The sequence below is a fragment of the Silurus meridionalis genome, chromosome 12 (genome assembly GCF_014805685.1).
Source record: "Silurus meridionalis isolate SWU-2019-XX chromosome 12, ASM1480568v1, whole genome shotgun sequence".
Taxonomy (NCBI): Eukaryota; Metazoa; Chordata; class Actinopteri; order Siluriformes; family Siluridae; genus Silurus; species Silurus meridionalis.
This window is the reverse complement of record NC_060895.1, coordinates 20,148,444-20,175,891: the sequence shown is the minus strand read 5'-3', so window position 1 is coordinate 20,175,891 and position 27,448 is coordinate 20,148,444. Positions and strand designations below refer to the sequence as shown.

At 35.0% G+C, this 27,448-nt stretch overlaps 1 protein-coding gene across 1 annotated transcript; it reads right to left on the bottom strand.

The window, feature by feature from the left end:
* On the bottom strand, positions 1 to 26,717 carry wdr95 (WD40 repeat domain 95). Its single transcript, XM_046862461.1, has 32 exons — positions 26,608 to 26,717; positions 25,278 to 25,536; positions 22,675 to 22,728; positions 22,503 to 22,586; positions 22,287 to 22,352; positions 19,839 to 20,069; positions 19,131 to 19,216; positions 18,749 to 18,841; positions 18,491 to 18,536; positions 18,353 to 18,399; positions 17,243 to 17,360; positions 16,991 to 17,060; positions 16,434 to 16,674; positions 15,904 to 16,009; positions 15,502 to 15,653; positions 12,056 to 12,158; positions 10,312 to 10,418; positions 10,108 to 10,187; positions 8,404 to 8,458; positions 8,253 to 8,298; positions 7,603 to 7,662; positions 7,201 to 7,363; positions 5,594 to 5,692; positions 5,015 to 5,117; positions 4,514 to 4,656; positions 2,728 to 2,786; positions 2,504 to 2,642; positions 2,375 to 2,414; positions 2,200 to 2,288; positions 1,502 to 1,680; positions 1,204 to 1,301; positions 1 to 1,086 (listed from the first exon to the last, which is right to left on the bottom strand). The coding sequence occupies exons 1-32, from the start codon at positions 26,673 to 26,675 to the stop codon at positions 879 to 881; spliced, it is 3,492 nt and encodes a 1,163-aa protein (XP_046718417.1). The 5' UTR covers positions 26,676 to 26,717; the 3' UTR covers positions 1 to 878.
* Positions 26,718 to 27,448: the final 731 nt, after the last annotated feature.

The window sequence follows — 27,448 nt, the reverse complement described above, 5'->3', positions numbered from 1 at the left end:
TTTACCTCAAGCATGGCAAATAAAAGAGAAATTAACCTATATTTAGAACATGTCCCAATTTTCCCTAACAACTGCAAGAAGACAAATGACACAAACTGCTGCGTATTTTAGTCTCTAATAACAGGGCATTGTAAAGCTTTGGTGGAACTTTATAGCTCTGTTCCAATTATAGCTTACTTTAAATTATAGCTTTGTTTAAATGAAAGCTCTGCTCTAAAAGGCGATTAAAGGGGTCATTCCTGATCTAACAATCTCGATCTCTAGAGAACAGTGACAGTCATGTAGACAAGCCTAATATGTACTGGTCTATAATGGCTGATTTGTGTTCTTACTATACCGTTTCATTTCAGACAGACTAACTTAAATTTAGAGTAACCTGCCTGACAGAAAACAGCAAATAAAGGGTCCACAAGAGGTCTCCATGGAGTGTAACAAAATTCTACCAAATTAAAATAATAAAAAAAGAAAATCAGCCACAAAGGAGACCACCTGCAATAGTGCCTCTGCATAAATCATCTACAGCCTACATAGTAACCGACATTTTTCTTTTTCTTTCTTTATTTTTAAAACATAATTTATTTTATGCCAGTGTAGTTTGCTAAGAATAGTGATTTAATTAATAATGAGTCATTTTAGTTTTCATGTATCTTAAACTAAGCGTATGTTATATTCTGAGAAAAATGGATGCAAGAATGAAACAAATACATAAGAAATAAATGAGCGAATTTTGTATTTTTGTGATATTTTATATCAGTACTGGAAAGTACTTGCTTATCGTGTGTACATTTTAACTGAGTTCTGCTCAGTTCTCCTGAACTTGTGTTTTCCCTGTATTCATGTGGCTATTATGTTCTTTAGAATAATCCATTTTGTTTATATCATTGTCTCTTGAGCTGCCTTGAATTTCCTGCGTTCTTTTCATTTAACGAACTGCTTCTGAAGGGGTCAATCCCTGCAAGCGAGAGGTCTGGCTTCTCACATGTAGTAGGGACATTAACAATCTCGAAATACCGCAGATTGTGGTGGGCCTTAAGGCCCCCGTGGTTTAGGTGCTTGTTGGAGTGCTTGAATATTTCATGTCGCAGTCTACAAAGCCAGAAGAGAAAAATCAGTTCGGAGAACACTGAGTCATATTTCACTATGTATGTTGTAATGTGCATTTTAATACTAACATGCATTATAAAGACTATAAAGCAAGCATACCTTTTTCCACATTTAGGATATAGAGAGTTAATCTTTTCCATGATTTCTTTGTGGCTGGATCTTGTCAATGGGGATGTGATGGTAGTGGGTACATCTATCTGCAAAGACACCAGAGCTTTAGATTAGGATCATACACACTGAATCATGTAACACATCTTACCATATGACTGACTATACATGGTAGCATGGCATATGGTAGAGTGTTTCATGATTCAGTGTGTATGATCTTAATCTAAAGCTTTGGTGTCACTGCACTGCATTTAAATTTAGCATCCTATATTGTTAGTATTGTAGTTACCTCACTATTTGTGCATTCAGATTTGGTAGAGCTGTGATCATCTAATGGAGTTGACTTGCCAATAAGCATGGCATGTGAAGGCATGCTCAGAGGATCTACTAGAATCTCATAGGGAACAGCAGGGTGCTGCCATGATGATGCAGTCTGGAGGCTCCATTGATCAGGCTGTCCGAAGGTTCCTGTAGTGTTTAAACATAGTATAAATTTTTCACACATACACACACAAATACGTGCCAGAATTTAAATGCAGTGACATTTTTGAACCTGACCACTGATTTGTGAGTCATGAAATGCAACCTGATGTTGCATTTACATAAACTGGAAAATAGGAATAGAAAAATACACAATAAAGGCCAAAGAATTTGTTAAAAAATAATAATCAAATCCAGTTTTTTTTTTTAGAAAATCCCATTCCCCTATGTGGTTATATTAACCTACACTCTTTTGGAAAGGTTTTCCACTAAACTAAAAGGGATTTGCACATTTGACAATTGTCACCTAAATGAAAAGTTTTAACCTATGAGCTATGAGTAAACTAGGCAGAATGGTAAAAACAATTTAATCTGGCAACCCTGATTTTTATATATAATAGTTTAACTCCAGAATTTTTATATTGGATAACACAGTGATCCAGAGAGGTGGTAGGATAAGACAGACAGTTTACAAGGCGATTTATGTTTATTAGATATTTAAATTACCTATAAACTCGCCATGGATGCTCCATAAACGCACTGTGCAGTCCAGAGAGGAGGTGAGCAGAACTTGGTCATTCTCAATGATCTGCAAGCTTGAAAAAAAGTACAAGTCAGTTAAATTGCGACCTTTTGAAAAAAAATGATGATTATGAACTGAACACAATGCCCGGCTGCCTACCCAGTGATGCTACTAATGTGTGCTCGCCAAAAGTTAAGGGCTGTAATGAAAATAATGTTATTATATCTAATCTTTAAAATCACATTATGATCCAAGATCTTTTGAATGGGTGAAGGAAAAGGGCATTACTTTTTGGATGGTTTTGTTCATGGGTGATGGCACAATCCTTAATGTCGTAAACACAGACGTAGCCGATATGATCGGCAGCAAAGAGGAGGCGGTCGTCTTGTGTGACGGCCAGTTTTGTGACCTGCTGCTGGTGTCTTGACTGAAAAATAAACAAATATGTCAACATTTGTTCTTCTTATTTTCTTTTAAGAACGTTTAAGGTTAAGAATGATGATGACACATACCGCCATAAAAGAGGTAAAACATTTCCCTCCATTCAACACATTCCAGAAATGAACATAACCTATAAAATACCAAATATGCATCAAAATACTTGAGCAAGCCATTTACTAGTATTTACATTATGTTCTTAAACACTTGAGAAGGTCCCTGTCCGTTTCATTTAAGCAAGGGCTGAAAGTGTATGTGAAATCTTACAGCAGTTAATTTACATTCTTACTCAGTGGAAATCATTTAGGCATGTAAATAATAAATCTGAACATAAGTCACACAAAAAATTAAAAACCTAACAAGTAGAATTTTACTAGCTAGTTTTTTAAATCAGTACTAAGCTTTAATTGTTGCCTATGAACATTATCTGATCATTTAAGAAAATATATCTTTGGGAACTCTGGTCTCTTATACCATGCACTCTCACACTTTATGTACATTACTGATCTGTATCCCTATTTATTACCCACACTGTCTATACTGTCTCATATTGTCTGTATTGTCTTGTATTGTCTTGTATAGTCTGTTTTTGTCTTGTTTTGTCAGTTTTGTCATGTATAGGTTTTATTTACAGTACAGACCAAAAGTTTGGACACACCTTCTCATTCAAAGAGTTTTCTTTATTTTCATGACTATGAAAATTGTAGAGTCACACTGAAGGCATCAAGGGCTATTTGACCAAGAAGGAATGTGATGGGGTGCTGCGCCAGATGACCTGGCCTCCACAGTCACTGGACCTGAACCCAATCGAGATGGTTTAGGGGTGAGCTGGACCGCAGAGTGAAGGCAAAAGGGCCAACAAGTGCCAAGCATCTCTCGGGGAACTCCTTCAAGACTGTTGGAAGACCATTTCAGGTGACTACCTCTTGAAGCTCATCAAGAGAATGCCAAGAGTGTGCAAAGCAGTAATCAAAGCAAAAGGTGGCTACTTTGAAGAACCTAGAATATGACATTTTTGCAGTTGTTTCACACTTTTGTGTTGTGTATATAATTCCATATATAATTCCACATGTGTTAATTCATAGTTTTGATGCCTTCAGTGTGAATCTACAATTTTCATAGTCATGAAAATAAAGAAAACTCTTTGAATGAGAAGGTGTGTCCAAACTTTTGGTCTGTACTGTATGTCTGTACCTTTTAGAGTCACAAACAGCTGGAACCAAATGAAATAAACCTGATTCTGATTCTGATTATTCACACCTAGTTATGACCGTATTGTCTTGATCTGAATTTACCTGCCTGCTACAATACCATGTATGGATAAAGGTTTGTGGATAGCACAACATGACATGGCCACATGTAGACCATCCCTAGACTTTGTTGGCACAAAGTCTTTGTGTACTTGAGCATTACAATTTCTCTTTACTGGATCCTGCACAGCAACTTGACATCATTCCCAGTGAACACATTTGGGATGAACTGTAACACCAAATGCACACATTTCTGATATCAGTGCCTGGCTGCACTAATCCCCACAGCCACAGCCCCAAATCTAATGGAAAGACTTTTCCAAAAGTGTGGAGGTTATTAGAACAGGGAAGTGAGGTCTAAATCTTGAATGGAATGTTCAACAAGCACAAATGTTATGGCCAGGTATCCACAAACCTTCAGCTGTATAGAGTAGATACAGTTTATCCAAAAGAATTCTTAGTAATCTGAGTGTTTAGAAGAAAATAGCATTCAAATTCATAATTCTACAACAACGTCTGAGCTTTTTTGAATTATTATTATTATTATAGTATGTTCTGACTCTGTTGATCATTATCATTAAGCAACTCTTAACTCTTCAGTGAAATTCACCTTCAGTTCCAGAGGACAGGAGAGATGCAGCTGAATTGAAAGCAGAATCTAACGCCCGGGTCTTTAAGAAAACGAGATTCAGCACACTTCTTTTCACAACTACACAGAAAGAAAACACAATCCAGATAGGAATAATTACAAATCTTTACTAATGGCAGTTGTTATTATTATAATTTTAAAGAAAGTTTGGATGAAAAGTAACCTTTCATTGAAGAAATTAAGATATACTGTACATGCGTCAATATGATGCTATATGTTTATATAATATTGCTTGCGCTTTTCATTTATTTTCCATTCAACACCCTTGGAATAAAAATATATTTCAATATTTCCTGGTTGAGTACCCCTCCACCCATTTCCAATGCACTACATTTGTACAAAGCAACAGGGTGTAAAAAGGGTCTGTGAGACATTAGAGCCCCAGCTTTAGCTACCCTAAAAGACGTTAAATTGTATTCTGAAAAGGCATTATTTTCAATTCCTATGGTGAAGAGTTCTCACTGTGAAGGACCGAGGCATGGGAGGAAGTAAAGCACCTCCATGACCACTTCAAAATAGACCGCACAACAGGATTCATTAAAAACAGCTCTGTGTGAGAGGGAGCCTGTTTGGAGAGCAGAGACAGAGCTAAAGAACTGCAAGCAGCCTATTATACATTTATTTTCTGTTTTCATAATGTTTAGTTGTTGTTTCGTGTGTGTGTGTGTGTGTGTGTGTGTGTGTGTGTGTGTGTGTTCCTGCTTGAACATTGGTCAAACATTGGTCATGTTTCTAAATAAATAAATAAGTAGGTAAATGAAATACATATTTTGCACTATAATCTCTTAATTGTAAAAACAAAAAAAAATTGTAAAACACTAAAAAAAAAATGTTGAACAGATGTGATAGTCAGAGACATGTAGCAATACAGTTTATCCAAAAGAATTCTTAGTAATCTGAGTGTTTAGAAGAAAATAGCATTCAAATTCATAATTCTACAACAACGTCTGAGCTTTTTTGAATTATTATTATTATTATAGTATGTTCTGACTCTGTTGATCATTATCATTAAGCAACTCTTAACTCTTCAGTGAAATTCACCTTCAGTTCCAGAGGACAGGAGAGATGCAGCTGAATTGAATGCTGAATCTAACGCCCGGGTCTTTAAGAAAACGAGATTCAGCACACTTCTTTTCACAACTACACAGAAAGAAAACACAATCCAGATAGGAATAATTACAAATCTTTACTAATGGCAGTTGTTAATATTATAATTTTAAAGAAAGTTTGGATGAAAAGTAACCTTTTATTGAAGAAATTAAGATATACTGTACATGCGTCAATATGATGCTATATGTTTATATAATATTGCTTGCGCTTTTCATTTATTTTCCATTCAACACCCTTGGAATAAAAATATATTTCAATATTTCCTGGTTGAGTACCCCTCCACCCATTTCCAATGCACTAAATTTGTACAAAGCAACAGGGTGTAAAAAGGGTCTGTGAGACATTAGAGCCCCAGCTTTAGCTACCCTAAAAGACGTTAAATTGTATTCTGAAAAGGCATTATTTTCAATTCCTATGGTGAAGAGTTCTCACTGTGAAGGACCGAGGCATGGGAGGAAGTAAAGCACCTCCATGACCACTTCAAAATAGACCGCACAACAGGATTCATTAAAAACAGCTCTGTGTGAGAGGGAGCCTGTTTGGAGAGCAGAGACAGAGCTAAAGAACTGCAAGCAGCCTATTATACATTTATTTTCTGTTTTCATAATGTTTAGTTGTTGTTTCGTGTGTGTGTGTGTGTGTGTGTGTGTGTGTGTGTGTGTGTGTTCCTGCTTGAACATTGGTCAAACATTGGTCATGTTTCTAAATAAATAAATAAGTAGGTAAATGAAATACATATTTTGCACTATAATCTCTTAATTGTAAAAACAAAAAAAAATTGTAAAACACTAAAAAAAAAATGTTGAACAGATGTGATAGTCAGAGACATGTAGCAATAAAATATATCAAAATACGGTATGCATACAGTGTATAATTAAATACAGTATTTATATTTAGCACACAATAAACAGTATTTGTATATTGTATATTAATTGTAGAAAATAGGTAAAGAGAAATTGAATTTCTTACGATTTAAATAGTTTTTCTACTTCAGAAAAAATATATATATATATATATATATATTTTAGCTTGTAATCTTAAAATCATTTAACGTAAAGAGACAATTCATTAAATTAAGCAGTAAAAGCTCTGTTTGATTTAAAATGTCTGAATCTAAAACCTGGCCAGTTGTTGGATAGCTGTCCTATCACCATAAAAAGCAGATGAAATTCAGTTGAAAGAAGTGAATTGACTGAATTAATTAATGTGCAATCAACAGAGATTAGTCATGTGCAGAGATTTGTGTTTAAATGCTCTGATTGACTTATCTCGCTTGATAAATCCTAGACTAATGATGCTTATAATCAACTAATTTTGCAATAATTGTATTTTTTCTATAAGTAGAGTAAACGCCTTGAGATTAATTGGATTTTAAAATTCAAGAACAAAATATAGAGTGACGGGGAAACCCTTTTCAGTTTCAGCCTTTGACAATGTTAACTATATTTCAGCTTAGTTTTCAGAAATGTTGTTATCAATGTCAAACTTGACCATGTCAAGCATTTACTTAGACCATCACACTTAATAAACAAAAGTACCTTCAGCATGGTCTGCATGTGGAGGCAGAGGTGTAAGAAAGCGACACAAGATATGTCCAGAAACCACATTCCACACAATGATTTCTCCGTCATAGCTGCCGGTCGCAATCAGAGTGGGGGGACACTGGGCTATACATAAAATGTCCTCTTTGTGTCCCTTTTTCTAGTAGAGAATGAAATGTTAATCAGTATATGGCAAAGGATAGTGAAACAGTGATTTTCAATGGGTTGTTGTTTGTTTTTGCTGCATTGTGGGAAACAAAATCATTGCAGGGTTTCAAATTGTGCTTTAGGAACACAGGAGATTCAGGAAACAATGGTGATATTTGTGTTGTAAAAATTTTTTAAAGACTCTGCCATGTTCATACACCTAAAATGTTTGTTCAGCATTGTGTACATTACCAGGTCTTCTGGCCATGACGGTTGTGGCCTTTGAACATGACGAGTGTCACCAGGAATATCCTAAAAACACAACTAATTGTACATTTTTAGGGAAAAACAACAATTCAATCATTTCAGTAAAACCTGTATTTATATATGTATATCTAGGTTGTACAATGAATAGGGGGGGGATCAAAATAATCTTTTCCTGCTTATGCACCACTAATTCAGATTGTAGGTCTGATCACCCTGATTTTAAATGTAAAGGCGCTAACGGATTATCAAAAAGTGATGAAAAGCAATTATATTCTTGTTTACCTGTAAAACATTTAAGACCTTCTAAACAAAATCCACTTCTGGACAGATCTGATGCACGTATTTGTTCATATTAACACCCTTGCATGCTCTAAGCTGAGGTTTTCCTTCCAGCTTCTAATTTGTGGAGTGTGTTTTGAATAATGCATTATCACACCCAGCAAAATGAAGAGCGGCCATAAAGAGAAGGTGCGAGAGAAGCAGTAAATGAAAAATGCTAATGCGCTGCACAGCGATAAACAGGAGAGTGGTGAAGGGAAGCAGGTCACAGCAGTCAGTCTTTTTATGAGAGCCATCTGGGGAATTACGCTGATATGAAATGGGAATGCTGGTCTGCCTTGGGCCTTTATACTCACTAAGTAAACGTCAATCCTTCGACCCCAGCCAACCGACATCACAAATCTGCCAGGATAAATGTGAGCCATGATTCAGCTAATAATATGAAAAACAATAAAAAGAAGGAGGGAAAAAAAAGAAATATGTTTTGTGTTGAAAGTGTAGGTTTACTTGTTTGTGTGCACTTGCAGATAGGAGCAGTCACAGATCTCAGTGCTTTTATCTTCTACAGAGAAACACAGAAGCGCCATTTTTAATTTACATCAACAGGTTATAAGAAGGTGGCGTGTTAATCTTGATGATCTGTTAGCGAAGCTGGTTTACCAAGATAGCAATTTAACTGTATTCTTTCAGGAAGAATCAGGTGAAACATTTCACATAAGATGAAATACTTTTCCCCAAGTGATTATGTAAAATAAATTGTAATCACAATAGTATGCCCTGTAATTGCACATTTGATTAGTGTATAAAAGTAATTGGAAATATTTTTCCCCTGTAGTCATGCAATAATCCAACATGGCAATCATGGGGCAGTCGTGCAATGTATAAAATAATGTAAATTCAGGTCTTCACACGAAGGTCAAATCACACACCAGATGTGTTATTAGTGACCAACCATGGCATGATTGTTGCCAAAAATAAGATGATTAGTGTATTTAAGAAAATCTCTTAGGATTTTTACAGGCAGCAAAGAATTGTTGACAGAAAGCGCTAATTTACACAACCACTCTTTACAAGCATGGTGAGCAGAAAAGCATCTCGATACTCAAAACAATCTGATTTTAAAGGGGAGAGGCTGCAACAACAAATCAGACTGCATCGGATTCCACACCTGCCAGTTAAGAACTGGAGTCGAAGACCACAGTGTTTAAAGATTAGCCATAACTAGCCAGTTAAAGATGGGTAATGCATTACCTGGTATGAATGTTCAGGTCTACAGATGTTCCTAATAAAGTGGACAGCAATTGTACATTTATTTCAGGTCCAGCAATTCAGTGATCCACTATTTTCCAAAGACTTATTGTCCTTTATAATTCAATTTCCCTTTAAATTTATCTAATTAAGCCTAATTGCATTTAGATAACCAGAGTAGTTGTTTAGTCAGATTTGCTCTATTGGACTAGAGCTAAATTAGGATGCAATTTAGAGCATTACTCAAGTACACAACTTGTCTTTTTGTAAAGACATCTTTAGATAGAAATCAAAGTAAGGCTGAGTATATGTACACTGGAGATCAAAATTCTGAAATAATGTCATCTTTACTGCTCAACAGTTGAAAGAGTTTTTGTCCTGTCTATACCATGCTACCAGAACACCTTTTCCACAAATTAACTAAGGCATTTCCAAAAAAACATTATTTTGTTCTTAAATGAGTTTGTGATGTTGTAAAGATTCAATATTCTTGAAATCAAAGATTTCGAACGACCAACTTGTCTTGCTATGGCTGATAGGGTCATCCCTTTGGCCTTCATCTGGAAAACTTGCTGCCGGAGGCTTTCAGTCACTTTAGAATGGCCCACCATCTTGCAGAGTCAGTGAAACTGGAAGTTAGGCTGCCAGTTAAATATGGGTTGACAAATAATCAAAGAAATTAGCACCAGGTACCAGATTAACACCAATAACTGGAAGGTATCTGAAAGTGTTCTCTAATTTTGATCAGTGTGTTTTCTGCAAAATAATGTTTTTTTTTTAAATGCCTTAGTTATTTTGTGGAAAAGGTGTTCTGGTAGCATGGTATAGATAGGACAAAAACTCCTTCAGCTATTGAGCAGTGAAGATGACTTTTTCAGAATTGTTCAATTGTTTATAAATTGTTCTCTAATTTTTCTAATTTCTCTTTAAAACCTCCCTCTAACTCAGTTTACTGCACCTCACCTCGTCTCAGTGTCTTTAGGCAGTGGCCATTGTGGAAGTTCCAGATTTTGAGACAGCCATCTCTGCCACCTGTTACAAGTCTTCAAAACAAAAGAAGCATTAAAGAAAGTGGAAAGAATGAAAAATGAATGGCAACATGTAATGTCATAAACATGCAATACTGCATGAAGGCAAAACATTTTTTTAAATAAATACTAAACAGACCTTCTTCCTTCTGGATCAAATGCCATGCAGGTTATGGCTGAAACTCCATGAGCATCTCCATACTCAAAGAGCTGACTTCCTGTGTCCATGTCCCAAACTTTTACAATCTGAAATATAGCAAACCATGTTCATAGTGAAGAAGACCTACAACAACCAAAAAAATGTAGCTTCCATGCTGTTATCAAACTCTTAGATATTAAGGATTCAAGTAGTGATATGGAATAAATACATAGCAGCATGATAACTAGCTACTATGTTTATTGTTTAATTATGTATTATCTTTTTATAACATGTACCGGTGTTTACCATTTTTACATAACCATTTAAAAATCCTACAAGTAACAACAGTCAAATTGTTGTTTCATCAGGAATCATTAAGAAACCGTTTTTTTTTCATTCTAGGTAAGAAAGCACAAAAACCAAATAAAAAAATAAATACTGACGACTTAACATTATTATGACCACCTGCCTAATATTGTGTTGGTTCCCCTTTTGCTTAACAAAGAGTCCTGACTCATTGAGCATTAACAGCATTAACAGTAGCTCGTCTGTTGAACGGAACCTCACGGGCCAATCGTTTTGCTTCCTACGTGCAACAATAACCCTGCTGCCGGTACACCATTGTTCCTTCTTTGGACCACTTTTGGATACTTAGTGACCACTGCAGACCTGGAACACCGTACAAGAGCTACAATTTTGGAGATGCTCTGACCCAGTTGTCTAGCCATCACAATTTGGCCCTTGTCAAACTTACTCAAATCCTTACACTTGCTAATTATTTCTGCTTCTAACACATCAACTTTAAAAAGAGAATGTTCACTTGTTGCGTAATACATCCCACCCACTAACAGGTGCCAAGACGAAGAGATAATCAGTGTTATTTACTTATCGCTCATAATGTTATAATGTCATAATATTATGCCTGATAAGTGTATAGTTTTGGATAGATAGAGCACTTTACTCATCCCAGCAGATATTCACAAAAGTCATCATCAGTCATACCAAGGATGAAAAAGATTACATATATTAACAACTATTTCACAGCAAATACCAAAATGTACTAAACATTTGCAACTATATGGCCAATTACTAGTTAGAGAATTCTTTAGTAGCTAGTGTAGTTAAGGTACGTTTCTTAGTAGCTAGCTACTAAGCTACTAATTTAGTTTGACTATAGCTTAGCTATATTATACCCAAAAGAGTCCAAAAGAGTCTAAGCATTTGAAATCACAATCATCTGGTCATTAGCAAATATTAAATTCAAGCCAATTATTCAATAACACAGTACACTACATGATGTTGTACTACTGTGGCTCAAAAAAGGTTTGGGGGCACTCAGGGGACATTTTGGTGTTTTTTCTATTCTTATATTTCTTATAGCTCTTAACCAGTTTGATGGGAAATGTAAATTGGGTGTAATCTTACTAAAGTAGTGTATTTGGACTATTATAAATCTGCGCAATAGGGACTTTGTAATTTTTCCCATAATTAAATGTCCCTGGATGCAAAAAAATTATGAATGTGTGCTAAAACGTCTTTAAAAATCTGAATAAACAGCTTTGTTCAGCACATCATTAAACAAACTGCTGTTCAGACACACTGCGTCATCGAACACACTGCTGTTCACATACAGCGCATCATCAAACACACTGCTGTTCACACCCAGTGCATAGCAGCACCTCATCACATCACCAGAGGAGTGTATGCTTTGTACAGGTGTTTCTAAAAATGTATTTGTACTCACTGACGCATCAGTGCAGCTCACCACCTGCCGAAACTCCTGACTGTATCCGCAGCACAGCACTGCCTCCTTATGGGAAACGATATGGCTGCTTTCAGGCTGTGATCTGACATGCACAAAGAAAAATGGAAGCACATTGAAGAATAGTTCATTTTATTTCACTCCATATGTATAAATAAGTCTTAATGTTTAAATCGATTTGAAGAAACTAGCTATTTCCTTCCCATCATATGAATGCTACCAATCAGCAAATCACTAAGCCGGCTATCACATCTTCTTAAATTACTGCTTATCACAGGCCAGTTGAATATCCTTCACTGGAGAGTGCAAATGTCATTCATGATTGGAGACCCTTATTCTTCTTGGACCATTTTCTATTATATAGATTTATAGTTACATTAATATTGTCCATGAAGCACGTCAGTTCCTTTTATCACTCACATAATGACAACCATAAACATTCTTTACAGTTTCAGGAATGGCTTTACTTTTAATGTTACAAAAAACTCCCACTGGAGACTGCTCCAAAAACGTTTTGAAAATCTGTTTAACGTTATATAATTTGCTATATAAGTCCCTACAAATGAGTTGTAAGTATAGAGAAGAGAAAAAAAAAACATTTGAAAAAACATCACTCAAATACCACTGGTGAATCAGATTTGAGATTTTAACAGTTCTCTAGTATAAACTAAATAAATATATGATAAATTATGTATTGTTTTGGAGTATGTAATATTAGTACCAGCATATCTGAAAAACGAATTCATGTTTTTTTTAGGTCACAAAATGGATTCATGCATCCTGTTGGATTTCTTTAAAGATGTAACAAAAGAAGCTATGTTACAGGTAGGCAATATTTAATTGTAGTGTTTTTCTTTTTTTTTGTGGAGGTTAAAAGCTTCTTGTCTTGATGGCAATCAATACAATACATCAATACATTTTCTTTTCACTGAAATTAACCAGTATTCCCATCACTACAGATGAACTGATTTAATAGATGTCCACAATCGGCTAGCTGTGCACTAATCCACAGAGGAGAATGACATTATTTCCATTCAGAGAGCAGGGCCAATTAGCCTCTCTTGGGTTCCTGGCCACATACGGCTGTGGCATATGCGGGAGAAATAATGGATTGATTTTGTTATTAATTAAATAAACATTTAAATGTTTTTAAAATAATAGAAACATATACAGTATATATTTTTTTTACATATTACAAATACAGGGTTAATAGAAAAAGCACATTAGAAACATCAACCACTAATGATAGTCTGTTAAACCAGAGTGCAGAGGTCTACAGTATGTGTGATGGACAGGAAAAACCTTCACATGTTCAAATGTGGACGTTTTCCCTTCTATATAGTTCTGAAATGTACAGGCTACAAAACTTAAATTTCTAATAAATCAAAGATAAAAATCTATCTGAGTTACCAATGTATATTATATATCTGCCTATATTCACAGCTTTGTTTTTCTGAAAGAAGGAAATACTGTATAAAAAAATCTTTTTTTAATGGTCTGTAGCAAAGGTGGCAAAAGTACACACATCCTTCACTTAAATAGAAGTGAAGATACTCATGTTTAAGTTCTGACTACACTTTTTTAAGTTAAAGTAAAGAAGTTTGGTTTCTGACATATACTTAAGTAAAGTATTGCCATTACTACTAAGTGTTTTAGTGTCATGCTGGGAACTGGACCTCACGTTGATTAAAACATTTAATCGCGATTAATCACACGATTGTAACGAGTTAACTCACACATTTTTTATCTGTTCTAAATATACCTTAAATTAATGTTTCACGTTTTTAATACTCTAATCAACATGGGCATGGACAAATGTGGATGCTTAATGCAAATGTATGTTTATTATTAGTGAAACCAAATTCAACCTAGAGCATAAATACAAAATATTCTTGTAAATGCTTTAGTAATTATGGGGTTTTAAATTACGTAAATCATCAGGACACCAAATTGAACCTTTGTTATGTTTCCACACAGACTGTTAATGAGGTGATTTCGTTGAAACTGTACACAATCATAAAATATTTTGTCGTGAATATTCGATGTGAATTGGTTTCGAACTTTCTATTCATATATTTATTATGTCTGTGTGACAAGTATTCACTAAGATTCAGGTTGTTTTATTTATGTGTCTGTGAAGAGAGGAGACAAGAATGGCAGAGAGCGCACCCTGTCTGTATTTTACAAAAGCAGTGTTTTGTTGTGATTATGAGTGTGTACAAATAAAAGTATACCCTTTACAGATTTGAATAATGTATTGATCTTATCTTTACGTTCAAAAAAGACAGTCATTTAAGTTTGTTTTGACGTTATGAGGAAATAATGCCACAAAACGCGTCGGCTCGTTTGTCGACACCAGAGGGTTCTTTGCCAGATGTGTGCATCATGCGGATTTTGGTGCTGTTTTCAGACTTGCCGCATCAGTAAGTTTACTGATAAAAAATAATAATTCTGTGTTTTTTTTATTTATTTGTCAGAATAAAGAAATGATGTCGAAAATAAACGTGTATAGCATTGAAGGTTTTAACCTCGCCTCTTTTATATTTATTTATTTATATTTAAAATTATAAAAATGGCCAAACAGAAATGTACGCTGCAATAATCGCGAGTTAATAAAATTGGTGCCGTTAAAAGTAATTTGCATTAACAAGTTCATTTTGACAGCCACAATTAATATATTAATACAAAACGAATTTCAAATTTTGTTATCTAATGAATGTTGGCTGAACATTCACCATATAGAACACAAGCAAAGAAAAGATGATGATCAGGTAATCGGGAATGTGTCTGTTATCAGTCATGTTTACATCACTGACTCCCTCTGTCTCATCGACGTTAACTCCAGACTTCTTGTTGCCTTCCGACTTGCTCATTCCTAGCTTCATAAACTAGCCTATGTCTGTGGTGTGTAAGCGCCAGAAAATGATACACCAGTGGTAGATTGAAAACGCCGTCCAATGACCGGAAATATGTTGATGGGCTAAAAATTGTCAGTCTGGTTTGAAAATGTAAGAGGTAGAAAGTACAAATATTTGTGTAAAATTGTAATGAGTAAAAGTAAAAAGTTAGTTGAAGTAAAGTACTGATACCAGAAAAATCTATTTAAGGACAGTACCAAAGTATTCGTACTTTGTTACTTACCACCTCTAAACTGTAGTTATGTTTTCTCATAAAAGTGGTGTTTAAGCATGTCACTGACAGCTTTTAATAAATATAATTAGATAGATGTTTCTGTCAGGGAACCACCTTCCTCGCCTCTCCTCAACACCCCGCCCACACGGAGTGATGCTACTGCTTTTCTCTGCTCTTCTCTGTACAAACTCATTAAACCTCGCAAAGTGCTTCTTCATTTTCCGCCTGTGTTTGTCCGGCCTGACAGATTCCTCATTTTGTGCTCTAGTTAAAAGCATGCTGTACACAGAACCTACTTGGTTTTGAGGGAGAGTAAAGCGAGTGACTCAGTTGCTACATATAGGCTCTTTGCTGTAGGGAAATACAGGCAGGCCGACAACTCTCCACGCAGATAACTCGCTTTGGGATGGGCATCGAACAGACAGCACTGATCTTCTATATCCCATATCTAAATAAATAAACAAATAAAAACAAGATAAAAAAAAATTCTGTGTGTCTGGGTGAATTTTCTTATTTATTTGAAGCTAGGCATATTAACGGAATATTTGTTCATGTTAAAATTTTATGTCATGGATTCTTTTATACAAATCTCAAATTTATGCCAAATTTTATGTCAGTTCAATCAGCATAGGAATAAATATTTGCATCTCCAATTGTATTGTGAAATTTGTGTCAAAACAGAAGGATTTTTCACTAACCCTGGCAGTGCTGTCTGTGGAGACGGAGAAAATGCGGCTGTCCTCTAAGGAGATACACAGATAGAAGATGGGAGCAGTATGACCTTTCAGAATTCCTGTGGGCCTCCTATCATTGGCAGAGCATTAAACATAGATGTACCATTGCTATTCGAAACATAGAAAGATCAAGTGCATTGCTGCCACACCAAAGAACAGGGAGGTCATGCAAACACATTTCAAAATTAAAAACAACTCTGGGATGCTAATGAGCAGTGTCTGCCAACTCCATTTCTGGCTCTAATTTGCATTTGCAGTACTATGAGATACATATACAGAAATTAACTTGGTTTTACACGATAACTATATTGTACTCGCCCAATATGGATGCTCTTACTCGCAATTCTTATACATTTAAGATTCTACTTGATATTCATTTTAAATCCATTATATCAAAAAGCAGTATAGCAACATGGTTCCATCTAACTGGGGAAAATACCTTGTCACTCAAAAGATATAGGCATTATTATTTATGGCAAAACTCATGCTCTTACCCTGGAACATAAGGATTCCACATGCGTATTATTCTGTCCATCCCGCCTGTCACCAGGAGATTATGCTTCTTGCACAGATCAAAGGTCTTGACTCCTTTATATATGGAAAAGATGGTTTGGTCACATGGTGCTCTTGGCTGAGGGCTGCTGATGCTGAAAACCACTTTTTTGGGTTTAGCCTCATGCATCTCCTTAATCTCCTTTAACTGCTGTTCAATATTGGTGGATGGCTGAATGCAACCTTGGGGAAAAATATATGTACATTAAATGTAATAAAATAATTAAGCTCTATAAATAATATTAAATTCTGAATGATATACTGGCATATGAAGCATTAACCACATGACAGATGACACATAGCACCTTTTCTGTATAATGGCATGCTATTCAAATGAGATTAAATGGAATTTCATTACACCGAGCTCCCTCAACTGGCAATAAATAATCGGATTATTTGCCGAGTAAGTACAGAGACCTATTCTCTAAGGTCAGATTGAAAAATAAAAACAAAAAACATACTATTTTCAGACTTCAGAGGTTCATTTTTTATATCTTACCTATAACAAGAGCAGAGGCTTCATGGTTTGATGTGGATATAATTGCAGGAATGCTATTAATGTATTTCAGCTGAAATTACAAGTTAATTTCTTTTTAAATCATATATTTGTAGTAAGAAATTGTTTAATTGTGTATTCCCCATTGCCAATTATTCAAAAAATCTAACAAGTTAACAGTTATGTTCCTCAATATGCTTCAATGTTATGTTACATATAAGATTCCTTATTATACTACAGAAAAAAAATTCTTACCTCTGTTACCCAGTCTTGATGTACTTTCCATCTAATATACGTCACATTTGGTGACTGGACTGCGAAATCGATGCTGATATTGGGCACATTTTCAACCTTCGTCAATTTCTTCCACATCCTGTAAGAAGAAATTTTATAATAAAGCATTACTGATAGGGGCAGTGTGTAATATTAGCATCCTCTGATGCCTGTAATTGAAATAAAAAAGCACCAAAACATTGTTTCTTTAATTCCACCAATATTTAAAATACGTGTTTCCTTTTAAGGAAAGTGGCTCCTCTCTTATAACTGAGGGGGAACTTATTTCAGGGATAGAAAATATACCTTTAAGAAACTAAAATTGCAAAACAAATATTAAAGAAAACATGAAAAGAAAAATTATCATCTTGAGCATCTAAACAAAAAATAGCTTTTTCAACAAATAATATAAATAAATGAATAAATAAATAAATAAATAAATAAATAAATAAATAAATAAATAAATAAATTGTATATCGTTTATACTCAAATTTATTCTGCCTATTTTAATTGACTGATTGATATTGGTTTAACCTACAATCTACTGTTTATAAACTACTGTTTATTACATTTTAGTTGGAACACCTGTACAGCTGTTCAGCTAACCCTAGCCCCAGCTTGAAACACTCTAGTTCTCTGGTTCGCTCATCAACAGGCTGTTCAACATGAAAAAATGATGCCCATTAGCTTGTTTTACATCATTCTGTATGATTTCTAAAGAGAGTTTCTAAAATTATTTATGCTAAAATCAGCGTTCTTGGCACCATTACCCATGCGTTTTTAGGCTTTCATAATGAACATCTGCATTATTTTTGGCTTTGTTCTGCTGCATAAATGAGCAGATGAGGCTGGCGAGGTATATATACAGTATGTGGGATATATGTGTGTGTGTGTGTGTGTGTGTGTGTGTGTGTGTGTGTGTGTGTGTGTGTGTGTGTGTGTGTGTGTGTGTGAATGTATATATAAATAATCTATTCATATGGTTTATCAATTTTAAAATACTCCTTTATGAATATAAGACCATGCATCATTGACTTCAAGTCTTTAATAGCAAGCAAGATCCAAATGAGGACAATTAATATGTGTGTTTACCTCAGTGTCTCCCCCACAGATGTCATTAGTATGATATTCACACAGCCCTAGGATGAAAAAGCTACATAATTAATCAAACTAATGTCATGAACTTCATTGCACATCTGCTAAATGTGTATTCATTAGGAATGTGTATACCTGAGTATCACCATATATAATGGCACATTCATCAGGGCCAGTATAACTATAGAGAGATGAGAATAAAACCACTAAATCTCACAGGAAGTATAAGGCTATTTGTTAAAAGAACACTAAAGTACATAGAAGCTTTATTATCTAGTGCAATGTATATTTTATTATGGGCTTTTTTAATAAGCATTTAACCTAGGTCCTTGACTGCATTTTGCAGAAAATGATCTTATAATGTACTGTATATGCTTGTGAAAGTGCTCTCACCAGTAGTCTAATTTCAGAGGAATGGTTTCCAGGGAGTTTATCTGGCAGTAAGGTTCGAGTGAAGAAAGCTCATACAGCTGAATTTCTCTGTCCCTAAGGCACAGAAAATAATATTAACATTTCAAGCACATCAAGTCTCGAATGTATAAACTGACCTCTCTGGGACATCCTCAAGAAATGAGATAAATGCTATTCACTGCAATGGGGTAATAAGACAGCTTTTGCCTCCACACCTGAGGCAATTAAGGTTCTGATAGAGTTGGACTTCTTCAAAGGAATCAATAAGAGTTTAGTATCACATCATATTTAGTTGTCCACCCCACCTGATGATCATCAGGCTTTAAGAAAAGTTTTATTCAACAAATAAACAGCAATAACTCACCCAGTTCCAATGATCAGCTTGTTGTACTGTGGCATTACGATAAAATCAGTCGCCCACTTTGGGGTCCGTCCAATGGGTCGCTCATACTTGATAAAACAGAAATAAATCCTATTGAATAGAACACACTTTTATTAATTTAGTTTATATTGTGTATTTCTAAAAGCCATTATGGTGGCAGAGGGATAGTAGTCAGGCTATGTTTTAACGTTTGGGCAAGGCCTATTAGTTCCAATGAATGGTAACACTAATTCTAGCGCATACAAAGACATTTTAGACAACTTGGTAGAAATGACCTGTTCCAGTATGTGTGCACCTGTAAAAGCATGGTTTGTCAATTTGGGTGTAAATGTGCTCCAATGGTTTGCACAAAGCCCTGACAACCTCACTGACCACCTTTGGTCTGAATTGGAATGTACAAACCTTTTGTGATCAAAACCTAAAAGCCAACATTATGCATAACTCTATGAGGCCAGCTTTTATGGTTAGAATTAAGTAGCATGTTCAATACTCTAATTCATAAGATGCTGGCTTCTCAGAAATATAGCAGTTTTTAGAAACATAAATGTGTAGTACAATATTGGTCATATTTTGTCATTCAGATTTCTTCAAAACATCTTATGAAGTTCCTAATAAAGTTCTTATGATTATGAACAAGTAATATTAATGTATAATTTCTAGATATAAAATCACATTATATATGTTACTCACAAACACACTTTTGTTCTTCCTCAGCTGAAGTTTAGGGCTCCAGTAGTTGACTGTCCCATCTTCTCTCACAGTCACTATGGCTGCACCAGGGGTGGGATGGATCCTCAGAATGGGCTCACCATGCATCAGGGGCTTTATTTTGGCTGGCAGGATGAAGGCTGCCTGCTTAGCTCGGACCACCGACTCCTCTTTTTCTGTGTACTCCAGCTGCATGTATGTGCAGAACTCATCCTGAATAAACCCACATATTAGATTTTGTTGTATTCATTTTGATTAGAAACATTTGAACATTTAATATTTTGAAATTGTTGCAAAAACATTTTAGACCTAAATCTGGACGAAGATTTGTATTGTATGTGTCTTTCGGCTTCTCCCGTTAGGGGTCGCCACAGCGGACCATCCGCATATTTGATTTGCCACATGTTTTTACGCTGGATGCCCTTCCTAACACAACCCTCCCTATTTATCCGGGCTTGGGACCGGCACTAAGAGTGGCTGGGGTTGGTTCTCTGACCGGGGATCGAACCCGGGCCGCAGCGGTGAAAGCGCCGCATCCTAACCACTAGACCATATTGACTAGGATAAATGCCCTAAGACAAAAGAAACAAAACTTAAAATGGGGTAATGTGGTTATAAATTATTTCTGTAGTAATAATAATAATAGTAATAATAATAATATTATTATTATTATTAATAATAATAATAATAATAACATTTTGTAATTGCATATGGTTAATTTTGACCTTTTGGTTAATTCTAATGGGCATTTTGACCTTTTGAAAGTAAATACTACAAATATGAAATGCCATAATTTTTATTTATTAAAGTTTTATTAGAAGGATTTTTGTGCAATATGTCTTTTGCTGGAGATTCATTTAGGATAAATCATTAGCAAAATAGTAATGTAGGGTGGGACATGATGACCCAGCTTGTTTAATTCTTTAAAAATACTGAATTTACTTGCCTACTAAATATACATGTATTTTTAATTGTAGACAAATCCCCTTTTTGGACATTGTACTGTACAGCATATTCAGTAGGTTTACTGATCTGTGCTATTTTGTGTTTTTGTGTATCGGTCCTACACTGTCTTGTATTGTCTGTTTTATCTTGCACTGTTGGCACTAGGTTGCACACGATGCACTTTATGTGGCAAAAACAACTTACTTTAGTCCTTAGCTCTGTGTTGTGTGATGTAGGACTACATTGTTTTTTTGTAGCACCAGGGTTCTGGAGAAATGTCTCATTTCTCTGTGTATTGCATCAGCTATATATGGTTGGAATGATAATAAAAGCTTCTGGACTTCACTTAAAAAAGATTAAATTTACTCTTGAATATGCATGTATTTTTAAGTGTAGATATTCGCTTAAGTTTCATTTAAGAGGATTGTCTTTGCCTCTGTTTTGACACTGCACTCATAAATGCCACTCCTGATCATTACAGTGTACCTGTGTGGAAGTAGTGAGTGTGTTGAAAAAATGTCCTGATGGAACAAAGTGTGTTATAGGATGAGAAAAGGATATTACAGTTACAGTAGTTACCAATATACAGTATTTGAGTGAGTTGCTCCAGTAATGCTTGAGACTTAAGCATAAGCTGTTAGTACACAATATCTATGCATGGCAGCATTCATGGAAAATCTTTCAGAAAAGTTTTTAATAAATGCATGTGTAAAAAAATTGCATACAAGCATAAAAAGAAGTGTTAAGGAGCAGATGGGGCAACAGCTTTACAGACGCTTTCAGTATAAAAAAATAGTTTCTTGAATTAATTGTTTTTCTTCTTAAGAGCCCAGCACTTTGCAGGTTTTTTTAAAATGTTTCCAACCCAGATGATTAGCACTTTAGGCAATGTTTCATATGAGTTTGCTTGTATTGCTTTAATAGATTAGAAGTTAGTAGGGGTAATTTTGTTTTATTTAATCAATTTAATTTGTGACAATTTAATTGATTACTCAGTTTAATCAATATAATAAAAAGTGTATTGCATTAATTAGAATGTTTCTATTTAATTATAAAATATTATTTTATATATTATTTAACCAAGCATGCATTTTATTTAAAATTATTTAAAGAATGTAAACTGTTTGAATGTTAATGATCACAAAGGTTAATAATAATAAACTGTGTTAATAAAAAAAGGCAAGCAATTTTATGTTTTGCATTTCTTCCCCCTAACTGTACTGAAAATAAACCGAACCTTGACTTTAAAACGGAGGTATATACGGAACCATGGGTTTTGTGTACCATTACACCGATATTAGTTAGTAATTAATTACTGATTGTATTGATTAATAGTTATTTTGTGTCTTTTTCAGTCCTTGAGACTCCTTTATTATGAGAGTGTATGAAAAATATGCACTGGTACATTAGCTACAAAATGTCCCTTCTCTGACTGTGTAAACTGTGTCAAGTCAATTGAATATAAAAGCTTTGTATTATTCATACCCATCCGATGCTGTTTCTTCCAGAGTAATCAATCTTCATGAAGAGCTCACGGATTTGTGCATCGTTCTTAAAGGGGTCCGAGGGGAATAGAATGAGAGGGATTGAGAGAGTAGATACAATGTGAAAGGTTTTTGTTTTATGGAAAATAATTGAAATGTTATCTGCATAATCAAACAAATGATATCATCTTTCAGCAGTGATTGCATTGTGACTTACAATGGCAGGCAAACCCAAACACTTCTTAAGGACATGACAAAAGTGAGGGAGATCCAGAAATCTGGTACCAGCATTTTCAAATTCCTGCCCGAAGAAACACTTGGGTTACTTCTTTTGTAATGCAAAACACACACACACAGACCCACACAATGTGATGATTTATCTGGTTTACCTCAAATGCCAATTTCAGCTTTGTGAGACTTTCAAGGGACACCTTCTGCTCAATCTGCAGTAAAAAAAAAAAATCTTATTTTCTCATTGATGATGTGAGTTCACTAAACAGGAATAACTGTGACACAAGACTTTATCTGAACTCCAAACCACCACCTGTAATGTTCCTGCAGATTTTCCTTGGTAACCTTTGAGAAAAAAAAATTATTTGTGCCGAAGCTCGCCCAGCATGTAGACTTTCATGTCTGTGATCTGAGCCAATTATTTTTTTTTCTCTGCCTTAACAAGCTATATTTCATATCAAGTTATTTTAGGGCCAAGGTGAATAAGACCAGAACACTGCAGAGAAATAAAACACACACACTTCAAATTGGCAAAGCGTACCAGCCAATTAATGAAATCTGAGTGCTGTTTAACAAGAAAGAACAAGAGATGAAGAAACAATCGGTATGAGAGATGTATTGAAATTCAAGAGGTTCACAGGGTGGGGGAATGAAGTATAATGTGAAGGCAACCGCTCAGGGATTTTGGTGGGTACGGAGACAGCCAAACAAAAAAATTACCCGGTATCTCTGTTCATGGAATTTAATACATTTGACATACTAGTTTCTTGGCAACATGACATTAAAATCTTTCCTTTGATTTAAAAAATATTTAGACAGCAAAAAAAATACTGTATTATAGAATATGTGTTATGTCTGTCTAACAAAAGATCTACAATAAACCTAGTTTGATAAAAGCACAGATATGCCTGCCATAATTAGTTGTTCCTTTCTACATCAACCTGTCTATTAGCTGGAACATAAGAACGCAATGGAAGCGAAGCACAGACAGGTTCATGCTATTAATTATTTAGCGGTAGTGTAACAGAGTAAATGACATACGGAAACATGTCTAGTGATTCTCAGTGACATTTTTTTTTATCTTTTACTAATGGACATGGAACTACTTCTGAGTCAAACAGAATTAAAAAAAAAAAAGAATAAAAAGAAAAAGGAAACACAATCAAAATCAAATTAATATTGTAAAGAATGAGAACCCAGTAAGTGGATATAATTTTTCAATAATGAATGGAAAATTAATACATTTTTAATCCCCTGTTTTAGTAACAGCTTAATTACAGTAATGCTTTTCTTTAAATCTTTTACTTAAATATTTCTCTTGTTTTTAATTAGGAAAAATAACTGAAGATGATTATGATTATATTCATTTGCTAGTTAATTCGTTTTCTAAGCATAAAATACCCTATCCACTAAAGATACCTGTGCTTAAAAAGATGAATATGAATCCATAAATTCAGAATTTCAGCTTTCATTTTGTGATATTTGCATGTACATGTTTTTATGTGAGTAGAGTATGTAAACAGATAACGCTAAAGAAATTGCTTATAGCAACAAAACACTTTTGACGTTCTGTCAAGCTGATATTAATAAATAAAATGTTAATATTGTCACTGACAACATTGCCAATTTTCCTAGCTAGCTAACGAAATGCAGGCCGTGCCACATCTGTGAAAATAAATATCATAATGCTAATTAATTAGACAAATTAACATATATGTCAAAATATTACAGAAAACATATTCAGGGATTATTTTAGGATTTCTTTGCAACACTGAGTATGTGCAAACAATTTTACGAGTTAGGAAATAAATTACTTGTATAAACAACACAAACAAAAATAAACAAAATTGACACTTTGGCATTTTATAAGCAATGGCACTCTGTGAAATGTTTGACATGAATATATTGTCCACCATTATAATCACTGACCATGAGGGATTTTGTTGGCTTTTTGATCTGACAGTTAATAAATTAAAGGATTTTAAATTGGATTTAAAATGGAATTTCCGGCCATTGCATTTGAGGATGACTGACGCTATTGTTCTTTTAACTCAAATACACTAATAAGTGGGAATTGGTAATTGTTCCAATTAATACTGTTTGGGCAATAAGGTATTTACGATTTACTACTTTTTCTATGAAATGTATTTCTCTTCCTCAGATTAGAAACATCAAGAAGATTTGCTTTACAAGATAAAGGTTAAGGTAAATCATAGTTATACATTACAATCTATTAAGAAAGCTGTTGCCTTTTTTCTTTTTATATTTTTTCTGACCCATTTTACTCAGATAAAAACAACAGAAATAAACTCTGATCGTAGCAACAAAAATAGCAGGTATGAAGCTGCTGGAGTCGAAAATGTACTTTATATGCAAAATCCCATCTGTTCTGTTTGGCATTAATTCAACAAGTACTCTGTGGCATAGATCACCAGAAACACTCTTGTATTAATAAGCAACAGTGTTTATTCTGGAACACTTTTGGTTGCAAAAACATAAAAAAATTGTTGCATTAATAACTATCATGACATCACTTTGTAAGGGAAGCTGGTATCATTTTGAAGTAGAAGGTCTGCTTCATCGGAAAGCAAGTCATGAGAGGTGATTGGAGTGGCTATATATAATATTACAATATTACAAGAGAAGACATCTTGAAGATATGGAACAAATAACCTTTTCGCAATGCACTCTGGCTAAAATACACAAGTGAAAGGAAAGAAATTGCTACAAAATGTACTATAGCAGTGTAAAATTACTTTACCTTAAATTTAGAGATGCAAGGACTATGAACACAGTACTGGCTGAATTTCACACTGTCTCCAAAAAGTATTGTATGCCGTCTGTGCTTTTGCCTTAGAAGTTCTTTTTCCAGCCACTCTGGCTTCGAGCTTTTCCCAGAACGTGTCTCAATCAGATCAGATCTTCCACTCAGGACTGCAACACTTCCAGCTCTACATTCGGTTTGCCTTGACAAGCTGTTCACAGTGGCTCCACACACAGGTCTGAGTTCAGTCTGAAGACTGCAGCAGAAGAAATAGTGCAACTACATCAATCATATGCAAATTTGCTAGTCTTGAGGAAATGTCATTATTAATAATGAAGAATGGTAAAGAAGTGGAACTAAAATGTACTTAATTGTGTATGTACAACATGCATCTGTACAAATTAGATACTATACAAAACCTTTTTTATATGGAGGAGTAGTGGAAAGAAAGTCATAATTTACAAACCCAATATAAAAATCCTATTTGGAAAAGGCAGAAAAAGGTTTCTAGTCTGAAGAGATGAAAAAATGTTTTGCCCTTGGCACAAAGCCCTCAGTTTGGTGTAATAACCTCACATCATTCTTAGAACAATATCCACAATGAAGCAAGGTGGTGGTAGCATCATACTATTCAATGGGGACTGGGAACAAGATGGATGGAGCTAAATAGAAAGCAATTCTAGAAGAGCCTCTGGATGTATCATTGATGATAGAAAAAAATGAGCAAACAAGAAGCCTGCTAGACATAATATGTCCACTGAATTCAAGAACTGGGATTAAATAATCTGTCATTTATTTAAAATGAATCAGTGCAGATTAATATTAGTAGCCCTTAGGTTTTCATGATATTTAAAACTACTGCTTTTACATTTAAGTGTGCCAGACTGACGGAAAAAATTTGAAACCTCCTAGATTAGATCTGTTCACCCAGTAACACTAGGGGGCTAAGGCTAATCAAATCAAAGTCAGCCGAAACCTTCAAACTCGTTCATCATAACGCAAAACAATTAGTCCTCAAGGACACACAGTGATGTGGATAGTGCTCATTTTAAAAGCTTCTTCCAGCATCATGTAAACGTGTGCTGTTGCTTTGCTCTCCTGGCAACTGCAAACAATCATTAAACACCAGAGGAGGGAGAGCACAAGAAGATATGCTTAGTAATACCTGAATACAAAAAACCTCTGGTCCTTAATACTGAGGAAAAGGCAAAGAACTAGAATCGCAGAACAAATAGCAGCAAGGGCTGTTGGGAAACAGCAATGAAAGCCTGATCTGCCTGAATAAGGATCCTTGAAGAACTAAGGCAAGTAAATCAAATCAGAGTACCTGGTAATGTTTTGAGTCTCAATTTTACCCGCAGCAGAAGTGGGACGAGTTTTATTTCCCAGCAGCATCTCTGGAAGAGTTTTAATGACTTGTGCAAAGGTTTTCCTCGGTCTCTGCTGTTTCTTGGCTTGTGTTGTTTGCTAAAAACTGAGCAGGAGCTATGGTTGCACACAGTCCAGCCCACATCTCACCTGAGTCTCGTGTTACCTGATATTCGAGCCGCCCTTCTGAAACAGTGCAGTGGTCCCCTGCCTGCTCCTTTGTTTATTTAAAACCCTCTGGCAGCTTTGTTTTATTACAAGACTAATAGGTTATAATTTTGGAAAATAAAATAAAAAATGAAAGAGGAAAAATTATTTTACTATTCTATAGACACTTTATTTTCAAGGGTAGGCCCAACCATTTTCAACTATCATTTTTTTTTTAATCATTGCAGTCAATATTAAAGCCAAGTGCATGACCTCAGAGTTACACAGGTTGTCAAAGTCATCGAAATGTAGACACATATGTGTCCACATTTAAACTTTCAGGACAATAAATTTCACAATATTACATATACAAAATATTGTGTACCAGAATAGGTGTGTAAATCCTCCATTTTGTCAAGGTTGGCTTGAGCAAACAGAAAACAAAAGAAGGCAAAAGAAAACAAAACGAGGGTGCTTTATACTTGTCATTTACTTTACAGCATAGTGAAATCCCATATGCCAGAGATGTTAGGAAGCCTGGGTCAGAGTTCAGGGTCAGCCATATTACAGCACAACTAGAGCACAGAGGGTTAAGTACTTTGCTCAAGGGCCCCAAGAGGGGCAGCTTGGCAATATTGGGGCTTAAACCACTG

Excerpts from the sequence above, each read along its gene's own strand:
- wdr95 (XM_046862461.1), bottom strand. The coding sequence starts at position 26,675 with ATGCTGCTGGGAAATAAAACTCGTCCCACTTCTGCTGCGGGTAAAATT. Across the intron at positions 18,537-18,748 it reads CCTCTGAAATTAGACTACTG|TTATACTGGCCCTGATGAAT; the intron begins GTGAGAGCACTT and ends ATCTCTCTATAG. Across the intron at positions 1,087-1,203 it reads TATCCTAAATGTGGAAAAAG|ACTGCGACATGAAATATTCA; the intron begins GTATGCTTGCTT and ends CTGGCTTTGTAG.